The sequence below is a fragment of the Rhododendron vialii genome, chromosome 6a (assembly GCF_030253575.1).
Source record: "Rhododendron vialii isolate Sample 1 chromosome 6a, ASM3025357v1".
Classification (NCBI taxonomy): domain Eukaryota; kingdom Viridiplantae; phylum Streptophyta; class Magnoliopsida; order Ericales; family Ericaceae; genus Rhododendron; species Rhododendron vialii.
Genome location: NC_080562.1, coordinates 29876035 through 29890149, shown reverse-complemented (window position 1 = coordinate 29890149; position 14115 = coordinate 29876035). Strand labels below are relative to the sequence as shown.

General features: G+C 39.3%; 1 protein-coding gene across 1 annotated transcript; it reads right to left on the bottom strand.

The window, feature by feature from the left end:
* Nucleotides 1-2606: 2606 nt before the first annotated feature.
* Nucleotides 2607-3734, bottom strand: LOC131330155 (protein E6-like). The gene has a single exon (XM_058363651.1). It carries the CDS (start codon nt 3621-3623, stop codon nt 2910-2912), a length of 714 nt encoding a protein of 237 aa, XP_058219634.1. The 5' UTR covers nt 3624-3734; the 3' UTR covers nt 2607-2909.
* Nucleotides 3735-14115: the final 10381 nt, after the last annotated feature.

Sequence of the window (14115 nt, the reverse complement as noted above, 5' to 3'; positions counted from 1 at the left end):
TCAACCTCTATCCATCTAATAAAATTTTCTCTCAAATTATTACTCTCATTGTTTTATCTATATGTCTTCACTCATTACCACAAAAATCTCCATCAATAAACTTTTTTGTATCGGCAAAAAAGGATTTCATTAATTTTTGAAAAGGCATACAAAAATTAAACTAATTATGGACACACGGCCAAAACTTAAACCAAACAAAGTATATATTGTTCAAGTACAACTAAAGTTAAGTACACCAAATACTACCCACTATCGTAGCAACTTGTGGCATGTAACATTTGTCAGTATAGGTGTTCCCTTTTTTATGCACTAAGAGCAAGTTTATCAGGTGAGTTAAAAAGGAGAAAAAACTATTTTGACTAATGAAAGGACAAAAGTTTTCCTACAGCAGATGAGGTAAATCCGTTGCTATTGTGCCTCCAGCTACAGTTCTTCGGCATAACAAACGAAGATGAGGTAAACCCATTGCTATTGTGCCTCCAGCTACAGTTCTTCAACATAACAAACGAAGAACTGTTCAAAAGCCACTCAATTTTTTATTGTTTCCTCTCACTCTCTCCCCAAAAAAGAAAAAAGGAAATAAAAGTTATAATATTTTAATAAAGAATAGGTTAAATAGATAGTATTGGTGCAGTGTTAAAAGAGATATAAGTAGATAAAATGAAAAAAATGCACTGTTTACTAGCAATTTTACCTCAAAGTTGGTAAACTTACTCTAACAAATTAGTACAAATTAACAGATGCTCGATAATGGGCATGCTTTTCCAATCTACCATGGATACCTTTTTTATTCTTGGGCCGGCTCTCATTTTAATCAGTTGGGCTTTCTTGACAGAATACCACGGCCCAGCTTGCATGGGCTATAAGAGACAGGTTGGGCTCTGAGAGAGAGAGAGAGAGAGAGAGAGAGAGAGAGAGGAATTTGTAGAATGATGTTGTAATATTTTGGTGTTTTTTGGTAGTGATAATAGAGAGAAATTTATTCACGGCTTCACCCAATCTCATTCATCTGTTTCGGGAATCAACGATTGAGATGTGTTTTTAAATTATTACCAGTACTAATAAATATTTTTTACCGTTAATAGTTTGTCTTCAATTTGGATTGTTCAAAACACTCTTGAACGGCCAAGATTATTTTTATTTACGAGAGGCCCCGTTAAAAAGTTTCTCTCATGATAATAACCAATAAAGCTAAACATACTCATTGAATTAGAATTTACGCAAAGGGGCTATAATTGCAATGAAAACACTAGTCATGATGAAAAAAATATCAATTAATGTCGAAGTGTTCATTACTGGGTGGTCCATAACTCAAGTTTATGTGCTCAAAGAGTCAAAGGGGAATAGTGTACTGATTCTCTGGCAACGTAAATTTTATTTTTGCCCATCTCATGCTCAAGTATTTTCACCAAATACTTACGTATAATGATAGAGTACATAATTGTGGTATTTCAAGAAGTAATTTTTGGGGGTAACTGATTTTGTTTTTTGTTTTTTTTACCAGCTTATGTGTATCTTTAAAAGAAGAAAAGAAATAGATTATTATTACAATGAAATGCATTTTTTTATAATATTTGAAAATTGAATATTCATGCGTGATGGGATTTCGCTTTAATTTTGCTTTCCCTCGTCCAAAGTCCACAAATAGTCTTAACTGTTCTTTAAGCAGTTATTTAGGCGACTTTATAATGGCAAGGCATTGAATATGCATACTTTCAACTGTTTTGCCAATCAGTAAATACGATTTCACAAGTAGTAAGCATATGTGGCTCTTAGCCCATCCGGTAGTACTTATCGATTTCCAAAGTCTAGGAGAGAGGTCTGGGATTCGAGTCACTTTTGATGATGTCGAATCACTTTTGTTGCTAACCTAATAATTCCCCTATAACCCCTTACTTATGTATACAAAATTAGGCTATTAGCTAAAGGTGTCGAATGGGCTAGGCTGGCACAAGATGGGACGGCACAAATGATTAGTTGGGCCGGACTGGGCCATCATTTTGGAGCCCACGCCACGGGCATGGTTAGGCACAGGGAACGACACGGGTAAAGGCACAACACAAACGTGATTTTATAATTTTTAAAAATTAATAGTAAGAAACAACCTAGTTCGGATTTATTCAAACAATATATAATGATTGCATTTCTTATTTATAATTACATTCATTGTATTAGAAAGTTTAATTATCACTAAAATGTTTTGTATCTTTCAAATTAAGTGTGTTAGTTATAATTGTAACTATTAGAGATTTTTATTTAATTTTTAAAAAAGTGAAGGCAATTTTTCAAAGTATTTTTTAGCTTCACAAGGCCGGATCGTGCACATGCACGGGAATAGGCACGATACGACACGAATTGTAGTGGGCCGTGGACCAGGCCACACCGAGCAAAGATATTCTAAAATAGCACGGCACAGTACAATTATAAAATGGGCCGGCACGGCACGGAGCACGATAGGAACAAAAATAATTGGGCCGGCACAACACGAGCCATGCAACATCTCTATACAATGTCGGCAAAAACAAACACAATTAGAATTACCACTTGAAGATCTCGTTTCGCGATTCGGTGTAAAATGACAAGAACTGAAAAAAATGAAAAACAAATTTTGTCCTGGAAGATGAGAATCGATCACAGTAGTTTCTAAGCAAAACAGAAAAAGAAAGAAAAAGCGAAGCACAAGAGACTCCATCCCCTTATGAAAAACTAAACAGGACACGTGGCAGATCTACAACAAATTATACCCAAATGAAAAACTATTTGAGTATATGATCTCTCAGTTTTGACTCTCAAAGCACAAAAACAATTCCAAGCGCACACGTTGAAACTACACTACATCACACATAAATTAGTCATGATCATGTGTATAACACGTACAACTCTCTCTCTCTCTCTCTCTCTCTCTCTCTCTAAGGAACATATTCTTCTTGGCTCTGTGGATAGTACCCCTGCTGCCTCTCATACTCTTCCATGGAATCGAACTCGTTCTCGCCATTACCATTATCATAACCTTCGATGTTCCCGTTCCCCGTCTCCGAACCGTACCCGCTAGCGCTGTAATAATTATTCTCACTCTTAGCGTTGTAAAAGTACTTTCCATGTTCCATGAACCTCGTATCGCTCATTCCCAGCTTCTCACTCATGACATAGCCGTTACGACCGTTATAGTTCCCAGTGTAGCCATTGACATTATACATGTTCTGATTGTATGAGTAGCCACTGTTGTTGTTGTCGTCGTCGTCAGTGTACCCCACCGCCGTCTCCTCTTTCTTGTAATTTTCGTCGCTTAACTTCTCGGTCTGTATCTCATTTTCATCGTACGGAAAGACGACAGTAGACACTGTAGTCGTAGGAGCAGCAGCAGTGGTTTTTGTCGTTGTCGGAAGAAATTCGTTGGACTCCTGACCGTAAAGGCCGTAGCCATTGCTTGTCTCAGAAGGTTTTGTTTCCACTGCGGGTGCGGGTGCTAATTGAGGAGATTCAGAGTCCATGGCATTATTGTTGGTGGTGGTGGTGGTGTGAGTGACCTTGCTAAAGAACAATCTCTCCCTGGCTTCAACATGGAGGGAGGTGGATATCCAAATGAGCAAGAGAAAAGAGAGAGGTTTTGCATAGTGAGCCATGAGAGAGGTAGGTAGAAAAGAAGCACAGGTTTTTCGTGGTAAGATTTTGTGCTTCTAAAGTCCTTTATATAGAAATATGGATAAAGACCTATCTATCTCTATCTCTCTCTCTCTCTTCCCCCCCCCTGAAAATTGCCGGGATAGTGCGCGGGGATTGGGGGGAGAGGGAGGAATGTGGGGTAGGAAATTATGACATTTTAGAGCAGGCTCCATGTGCACTCTTATGAGAATGTCTAACAAGGGTGGCACCAAATTAATCATATTTCCTACAAAAGAGGAAAACCAAAGTAGTCATATGGTCAAAAGTCGTTGGATTTTACTTTCTATATTCTCAGACAGAGGTTTCCAATGAGGAAAAACAAAAGTGAAAAAGAAGCTGATCGAGAGACTTGAGTTCCTTTCACATATATTTGTAGGGCAGCTCGGAATTGTCGGGAAAAACTACTCAAAACACTACGAATATTTTTCCCTCCTTGTGCAAATAGAGAATAGGCTAAATTATCGCAACCACAATAACCAACAACAAGCAATTTAGGAGCCGAAAGTAAAATAAGCAACAACAAGCAAACCACGAGATACCGAAATTTTTACGTGGTTCCCCCTAAATTAGAGGTACGTCCACGGGAGCGTAATCGCTACCAAATCTTCCACTAATGATAAAGGGGTTACAAGAGTTCTTCCCTAGCAAGCTACTAGAGGCATACAAACATTACCCAAAGGTAAATTTCAACAAACAACAAAGAGTACAAGTTTAGGTCTCACCAAGTGGATTTCCTAAACTCCTAGAACCCGAGAGAACCTTGCCAATTTGCTCTGATCAGTGCGTAGAGCTCGTCAAACTATGGAACATACTGAAAACCCATCAAAATCGGAGTAGCAACAGTGGTCCGATCTTGGCTTGAACTAAGAAGCAAAACCCTCACTTTTCTCGGCAGCTCTCTGGAACTCTCTGTTACTCTCGAAACCAGCAGCAGTCACATGAGACAAGTCTCCTGACTTTCTTTTGTAATCCCATGGTGGAAATTACAAGATCTCCCTTTGTCATTCAAAGAATAACAAGATAACCCCATAACATTTTGGACTTAATTAATAAGCTCCCTTGTGGACCCACCCAACAAATCTCCCCCTCCCGACTTAGGTGGGGGGTTCAACCAACCCCGCTTGGGAACAACAAAACACATGCTTCTCCTTAGGCAAAGATTTAGTCATCATATCGAAACCATTCTTGTCCGTATGGATTTTCTCAAGTTGTAATAATTTTTCATCCAACGCCTCACGAATCCAATGATAACACGCATCAATGTGTTTTGACTGTGAATGAAAAGTCGGGTTCTTGCTCAAATGAATAGCACTTTGATTGTCACAATTGAGAACATACCTTTCTTGTTCAAAGCCTAATTCTTGAATAAGCTTTTTCACCCATAGCATATCCTTAGAGCCCTCTGCTACTGCAATGTACTCGGCCTCGGTGGTAGATAATGTAACACATTTCTGCAACTTAGACTGCCAAGATACGGCTCCCCCTGAATAAGTCAGCAAGTAGCCCGAAGTGGATTTTCTAGAGTCAACATCTCCCGCCATATCGGCATATCCGTATAGCCTTCAAGCAAAGGCTTACCATTTCCAAAACATAAACACATTTTGGAAGTACCGCGGAGATAACGCAAGATCCATTTCACTGCAGCCCAATGATCCTTTCCCGGATTAGATAGAAATCGACTTACCACACCAACTGCATAGGCAATGTCGGGCCTAGTACATACCATTGCATACATCAACGAGCCAACCGCCGATGCATATGGAACATTCTTCATTTCAATTTTTTCCTTCTCACTTGCCGGACTTTGCTTGGAGCTAAGTTTGAAATGATTAGCAAGTGGAGTGCCAACCGGTTTAGCCTTACTCATGTTAAACCTTTCAATCACCTTTTCAATGTACCTTTCTTGCGATAGCCAAAGCTTGCCATTCTTCCTATCACGGGTGATCTTCATGCCAAGCTCCTTTATCAACCTCTCAATTTTTCCCGCATCGTGGCCAATGATCAACATATCGTCCACATAGAGCAATAAAATGATGAAGTCACCATCGGAGAATTTCTTCATAAACACACAATGATCCGAAGAAGTCCTATTATACCCATGTTCAACCATGAACGAATCAAACTTCTTGTACCATTGTCGTGGCGCTTGCTTTAGCCCATACAAGCTCTTCTTTAGTTTACAAACTAAGTTCTCCTTGCCTTTGACTTTGAACCCCTCCGGTTGTTCCATGTAAATTTCTTCCTCCAAATCACCATGAAGGAAAACGGTCTTTACATCAAGCTGCTCAATCTCAAGATTCAAGCTAGTGGCCAACCCAAGAACAACTCGTATAGACGGCATCTTCACCACCGGTGAGAAAATTTCTTCAAAGTCAATGCCCTTTTTCTGGCCAAAACCCTTCACAACCAACCTTGCCTTGTACCGTGGCTGTGAGCTTTTCTCTTCAGTCTTCAAGCGATACACCCACTTGTTTTTAAGAGCTCTCTTACCGTTAGGTAATTTCACCAAGTCATAAGTGTGGTTCTCATGTAAGAATTTCAACTCTTCTTGCATGGCTTTCATCCACTCCCCCTTATGCTTGTGAGTTAGAACTTCTTCGTAGCACTCAGGTTCTCCACAATCTGTAAGCATCACATACTCATCAACGGAATACCTTCTTGAAGGTTGCCTTTCTCTAGTTGACCTTCTCAACTGTTCTTCTTCAGGTGGTTCGGAAAGAACTTGTTCTTATTGCACTTCTTGTTCTGTTTCCTCAGCTGCAGGAGTATCTTCAACATCATCATCATTTTGTACATCTCCCCCGTAATCATCATGCACCATGGGTGGAGGAATCGGATCAAGATTCATTGGGTACTCATGTGATGGTGTTGGCTTCTCATTTTTGTCTAAATCTTCAATGGTTTGATCCTCAAAGAAGACGACATCATTACTTCTCACAAGTTTCATGTCAACTGGATCCCACAGTCTGTAACCGAACTCTTCATCACCATATCCCAGAAAAATACATTGCTTTGTCTTGCCATCAAGCTTTGACCTTTCATCTTTCGGAACATGTACAAATGCCCTGCACCCAAACACCCTCAAATGCCCATAGGAAACTTCCTTTCCTGACCAAAACCTTTCCGGCACATCACCATTCAGTGGAGCTGAAGGAGAAAGATTGATTAGAGCAACTGCTGTCCTCATTGCCTCACCTCAAAAGGATTTAGGCAGTTTTGCATGTGAGAGCATACATCTCACTCTTTCCACAATTGTTCTATTCATTCTTTCTGCCACGCCATTTTGTCGAGGTGTCTTGGGAACGGTTCTTTCATGCTTGATGCCATTTTCCATGCAATATCGGTGAAACGGGCCTTTGTATTCACCCCCATTATCAGTTCGGATACATTTCAAAGTCCTTCCGGTTTCTCTTTCAGCATTCACCTGAAAAAGTTTAAATGCTTCCAACATAGCATCTTTAGTTTTCAAAGCATAAGCCCAAACTTTTCTAGAATGATCATCAATGAAAGTAACAAAGTAACGTGCACCACTATGTGTTCTAACTTTCATTGGACCGCAAACATCGGAATGTATCAAATCTAGAACATTAGGCTTTCTAGATGCAGGAGTTCTATTGAATGCAACTCTATGTTGTTTACCAGCTAAGCAATGAACACAATGCTTTAAACATGTACCTTTCACCTCCAGAAGAAGTGCTTTCCGGGCTAGAATTTGCATTCCTTTCTCGCTCATGTGACCGAGCCGCTTGTGCCATAGCTCGGTGGAGGCTTCATCTTCAATTGCATTCACCTCCCCTTTGCTTAGCTTAGATTGCATCAAATAAAGAGTAGAACGCTTCTTTCCTCTAGCAACAACCAAAGAACCCTCGGAAAGCTTCCATTTTCCATCACCAAATTGGTTCTTGTACCCCTCATCATCAAGCTTGCCGGCGGAGATCAAATTGAGCCGAATATCGGGAACATGTCGAACATCCTTGAGCACAAGTTTACAACCCGTGTTGGTCTCTAAGCAAACATCTCCCATCCCCACAATCTTGGACACACCTTCATTACCCATCCGGACATGGCCAAAGTCTCCATGTGTATAAGATGCGAAAAAGTCCCTTTGTGAAGTAACATGGAAGGAAGCACCGGAGTCAATCACCCAACTCAAGTCTTGCCCCGTGAGTCCAACAAAACCATCATCGCAAACAATGATAACTTCTCCATCGGAGGCAACTGCGGCTGTATCTTTTGTATCATTACTTTCAACACCTTTCCCTTTCTTTAGCTCCTTTTGAAGTATTTGACGCTCCTTTCTCATATGCCCCATTTTATGACAATGGAAGCATTCGATTTCACTCCTTGGCTTAGATGTTCCTCTTGACTTGCTTCTTCATTTGTCTTTGGACTTGTTACGGTCACCATGAGAATTTCTAGTTCTGCTCCTGCCCCTATTCTGAACAACAAGAGCCTCAGTGTCAACCGAAGTACCTTGCTCTTTTCTTCTTGCCTCTTCATTGAACATGCCATCTTTCACCATGTCCATGGTTACCATCCCACTTGGAGCCGAATTGCTGATTGTCACAACCAGCGTTTCCCAACTATCAGACAAAGAGCTCAACAACAACAGTGCTTGCAACTCCTCATCTAGCACTAGTTTCATCGTAGTCAACTGGTTTATCAAACCTTGGAAGTCACTCATGTGCTCCGCAACACCACGGTCATCTTTGTACTTCAAATTAACAAGCCTTCGAATCAAAGAAGCTTTGTTTTGTGCCGTTTTCCTCTCATACATAGCCTTAAGTTTCATCCACAACTCATACGCATTGGTTTCTTGAGCCACATGATGAAACACGCTTTGATCAACCCAAGTACGAATTAAGGCAACGGCTTTTCTATTCGTTATCTTCCAATCCTCATCGCTTGTACCCTGTGGTTTCTTTGTATCGCCATAGATCGGCAAATACAAGTCCTTAGTGTAAAGGACATCCTCCATTCATGGTTTCCATATCGAGTAATTAGCGGAAGTCAATTTAATCATAGCCCCCGAATTTTCCTCCATTCTAAATTCACACAAGATTCAGACGAGCACTCTCAAACCAGTAGCTCTGATACCACTTGTTGGGAAAAACTACCCAAAACACTACGAATATTTTTCCCTCCTTGTGCAAATAGAGAATAGGCTAAATTATCGCAACCACAATAACCAACAAGAAGCAATCTAGGAGCCGAAAGTAAAATAAGCAACAACAAGCAAACCACGAGACACCGGAATTTTTACGTGGTTCCTCCTAAATTAGAGGTACGTCCATGGGAGCGTAATCGCTACCAAATCTTCCACTAATGATAATGGGGTTACAAGAGTTCTTCCCTAGCAAGCTACTAGAGGCGTACAAACATTACCCAAAGGTAGATTTCAACAAACAACAAAGAGTACAAGTTTAGGTCTCACCAAGTGAATTTCCTAAACTCCTAGAACCCGAGAGAACCTTGCCAATCTGCTCTGATCAGTGCATAGAGCTCGTCAAACTGTGGAACATACTGAAAACCCATCAAAATCGGAGTAGCAACAGTGGTCCGATCTTGGCTTGAACTAAGAAGCAAAACCCTCACTTTTCTCGGCATCTCTCTGGAACTCTCTGTTACTCTCGAAACCAACAGCAGTCACATGAAACAAGTCTCCTGACTTTCTTTTGTAATCCCATGGTGGAAATTACAAGATCTCCCTTTGTCATTCAAAGAATAACAAGATAACTCCATAACATTTTGGAATTAATTAATAAGTCCCCTTGTGGACCCACCAACTAGGAGGGACCCACCGAACAGGAATAAAGGATTAGAGTCAAGTTTGGCTAAAAGGAACACGAGAAAACAATTAAGTGATCCTTTTGTATGATTAGGGGTGATACCGGTCCGGTTTCGATCGGTTTGAGTGTATTTTTCGGTCGAAACCGATTATCCGGTTTGAGATTTTTAGAAACCGGAACCAGTTGAGATAAACTGGTTCGATTTCGACCTGCTCAACCGATTTCGGTCCGATTTATCTGGTTTTCATTCATGGGCCATATTTTTGGCCCAACACATCAAAAAATTCACAATTCAACCCATAAAATATCAACCAAAAATCTATAATTCAATCCTTTTTTTTTGGCCCAACAAAAAAAGTTCAATTTTGAGCCAAATACATAAAAAAAAACCCATAAAAACATAATTAAGCCCATAAAAATAGTTTTTATATAATAAATATATTTATTAGACCAATATACACCACAAAATATCAACCAAAAACCCATAATTCAACCCCTCCCCTATGTTTATGTGTGTGTATATATATATATATGTATATATTATACATATATATAACTGGTCCGGTTTCAACCGGTTTTTAAAACATAAACTGGATCGAAATTATTTTTCCGGTTTATAAAATTTTATAAACCGGAACCGGATCGAAATTATTCAACCGGTTTAAAAAAATTCGGTCCGGTCCGATTTTTCCGGTTTCGATCGATTTTCCGGTTTTGAGTAACAGCCCTATGTATGATGTTACATGTTCAAATCACAACGAGGCCAAATATTCTAAATCTTGGTGTCACTTGAAATTTTGTTCGATTGTCAACTATAAGGCTCCAGAAGTAGTCTAGGTGTGCGCAAGCTGACTCAGACATCCGGTTAAAAAAATAATAATAATTGGGGTCCATCTCAATTTTGCAGTTGAGTTAGTTTTTTTTTTGCTCGGCAAACGAAATTTTTATAAACTCGAAAGGGATACATCGAGGGAGCGAATGAAAAGAAAATAAAACAAACATCCAACAGATAATTGGATGTAAACACACCTAAACCTAAATTACAATTTCACCTTTCGAATTCCATCGAGATATCCCTTAAAATCCTCCACCGAATAAACCTTAATGTCAAATTTTGATTTCATCCACATTGCAATTCTTGTTTTGATGAGTTCCCCAACTTCCCCCACTCCCGTTGTAGCGTTGTTGAATACATAATCATTTCTCACTAACCATAAGGACCACAGTGTAGCGAAAAACGTTATTTCCCAAATGTGTTTCTCCAAATTACGAAATCTATTATCAAACCACCAGGTAGAAAGCCCCGCCAATGATGACGGGCAAACCCACTTCACATGCCACCACTCCAAAATCAATGACCAAACAACCCAAGAGAATTGACAATGTAGAAATAAATGATGGGGAGTTTCCAGATGCAAAGAACACAAAGGGCAAAGAACTGATTGAGACTCATGAATCATATTTCTACTCAGAAGCACCGATCGAGTAGCAACCCTATCCTGCACGGCCATCCACGAAAAAATCTCCACCTTGGGAGGACTAAGATTCTTCCACAGTGCTTCCAAAACCAGATTCCTAGAGTTTCTAGTTTGTTCCCACTGCTTGTAAACTGACTTCACTGAGAAACACTTATTTGAGGTCCATCTCCATTGAAGAGAATCGCGGTTGGACTGAACCAAAATCACTGCACCAAGTCTTTGTACAAGTTCATCTCGATGACGTTTTTCCCAATCAAACAAATCTCTTCTGAAGAGTAGATTCCATCCTGAACTACCGCTACCCTCCTTCAATGCACTAACAACTACATCCCTCTGAGTAGAAGCAAGAAAAAGGCGCGGGTAGTTCTCTCGAAGAGTAATATCCCCTAACCAAATATCGTTCCAGAAAGAAACCTCGTCCCCAGAATTAATTTGAACTCTAAATCCCTCCTTTATAATAGACCCAATACTTGCGGAGGATTCGCCAATTGAACATATATCCCTCCAAATATTCGAAACCTGTCCAGAATTTGGCAGCCGCGGAAGCCAGCAATTTTGCTCCAAGTTATATTTTCCTCTAATAACCTTCACCCAAAGCGAATCCTTATCCTTACCGAACCTCCACCACCACTTAGCAAGAAGAGCTTGGTTTTGGATCAGTAGGTTCTTCACTCCGAGTCCACCATTCTCTTTCTTTTTAGAAATCACCTCCCATTTCACAAGGTGCAATTTTTTCTTCTCAGCCATGTCTCCCCAAAAGAACTGTCTCTGTAATTTCTCAATAGCCTTCGCTACAGCCACTGGCATTTTATAGATAGACATGAAATAGATGGGCAGATTGCTAAGAGAGTGATTAAGTAATGTAAGTCTACCTCCTGTCGAATTGGACCTCCTTCTCCAAACACTTAGCCTCTTTCCCATTTTCTCCACCACTGGATCCCATGTCTTGATTCTATTGGGATTAGCACCCAAAGGCAGGCCCAAGTAAGTTAGGAGGCAAACTTTAAGTTTTGTCTCTTAAGGGCAAATTACTCCATCTTTTATACCTTTCGTCACGGCAGGTCTTTGATCCAAATAAATGTATGGAGAAAATTAAACAAGTTATCTTGGCGGAGTTTTATAAGAAATAGTTCACTAAAAATTATTAAAAGACAAACTGATGTTACTTTTAATTTTTTTTAAACGGCCGGATTAGATTTAAGTTCAAGCACGTTATTCGGACCTAATTCCTAAGAAAAAATAAACTCTTAAATCTGGACTTTGATCACCTGGCTAACCTCTCGCCGTCCTTTATTAATTTATATAATATGGGGAGGTTCGTAGCAGTCTAGCATCGATGGCTCCAACTATAACAAGACAATTTCTGCTGTTGTATTTTCTTCCCATCCAAACAGAATGAAAATAGTTTCGCATTTCAAACAACACTGAAGATGAAATGAAAATGATTGTGTGGTCCTTCCCATCGAGTGTTTGTTTGTATTGGCAAAAATCAGAACATGAACCAGTTTGTCTCCATGTTTCATTTATTAAAGCCTGTTTGGCCGCTCCATAAATTCATTTTTTGCATTTTCAATTTTTGACGGTTTCGAAGCTGATTATGGAATGAAATTTGTCAAAATGCATTATCAAAAATGAGTTAACTAAGAGAAAACATAATTCAAAAATCACATCTCAAATGGAGGAGCTTTTTTGGATTGTAATTATCGTTAACTCTTTTACAAAATATATTTAATTTCATTATTCCCAAAAATCTACAATCTACAATTTACATTCATAGTCTCAAAAATAATTAGCTCCCAATTACATATATCATAATATTGACATAAGTTACTCAAACACTCCAAAACTTTCTGTCGTAATATTTCATAAAATGGAAAGAAGATTCAGAAGGTCGAAGAGGAAGATTAAGAAGAAAAAGCTTCTTGTGGAGTTTAGGGTTAAGACCGACAAATCTATGCTTAAAAATAAGAGGATCCCTTCTTTAATTTTCATTATATTCCGATGACATTACGAACAAAAACTCATTTATGTTTAAAGAAGCTTGTGAGACGATGGATTTAGGTGCCGGGTTGGGCGTAAATTTTAAAGGGGGGAGAAATTTTATCTTAAAGACTTTTGTTGAAATGCAGGAGGCCGAACTAGCAGAAAGAATTAACGCTCTTGATGATTTGGAGATTCATGTTGATTTGGAGGATGATCACAATTTCAAGGAAGGTGCCTCCCTTTCTTTGGATTTTTAAATGTGCGGTTTTGATGCTTCGTTTTCTATATGGGGTTTTGGTCTTGGTCCGTCTTTTGTTTTTTTTGTGGTTTAGGTGTGGTTGGTAGTGTTTAGTCTTGTGTGTTTTCGGGTGTGGGCGTAGGCTATGTTTTGTTCTCTCTGGTCTAAATCTTTATTTTGGGTTGTCTTTGCTTCTAGTCCATTGTGGTGTTTTGGATTTGGTGTTTTAGGTGTGCGGACTTGTCCCTTGTGGTGTTTTCATGGTTTTAGATTTTTTGGTTCGGTTGGTTTCTTGTCATCCTGTGGTGTTAGTTTTCGGATGGTATTTTTGTTGGTATGCCTGAGATCCTTTTAATCTTTGTTTTCTTCCTTAAAGATAAATAAAATCTTTTTGCTTAGCCAAAAAAAAAAACACTTCACAACTTTGTTACTCATGGACACAATCTCAACTTCATATGCATACTCCTATTTTATTATTCACCCTCTTTTTATATGAATTTACTACTCCATTCCTTATATAGTAGTTTAAATTCACATGAATAAACAAAAAAAGCGAGTTAAAATCAACTCCTTTCGTATCACAACATCCAAAGTAAGTTTAGGTTTCCTTATTCTCTTAGCTTGACTATTCACACTAAGGCCCTTAGTCGTCTAGCTCCGCCAAATCTCTCTGACCTCCTAATGAACCACCTAGGGGTATAATCAAGGTGGCAAATCGCCGCCGAGCACCTAAGTGGTCGTTGAGGCCGCGTTTTAGAACACTAATTGGGTGTCCTTTATCTGTCATTGCATCTAAATTTGTTTTCCTACAAAAAACTTTTTTCCTCCAAGATGGATGAGGAGGGCTTATGTGCATGTCCCCCTCAAGCGTACTCTTTACCCATTAAGCGATATAACAATTTTCTTTGGTTTGAGTTTTGAAAGAGATTTTTGAGGTAGAGATGAATATAGAAATTAATAAAAA

Coding starts and splice junctions, on each gene's coding strand:
- LOC131330155 (XM_058363651.1), bottom strand. CDS start 3,623: ATGGCTCACTATGCAAAACCTCTCTCTTTTCTCTTGCTCATTTGGATA.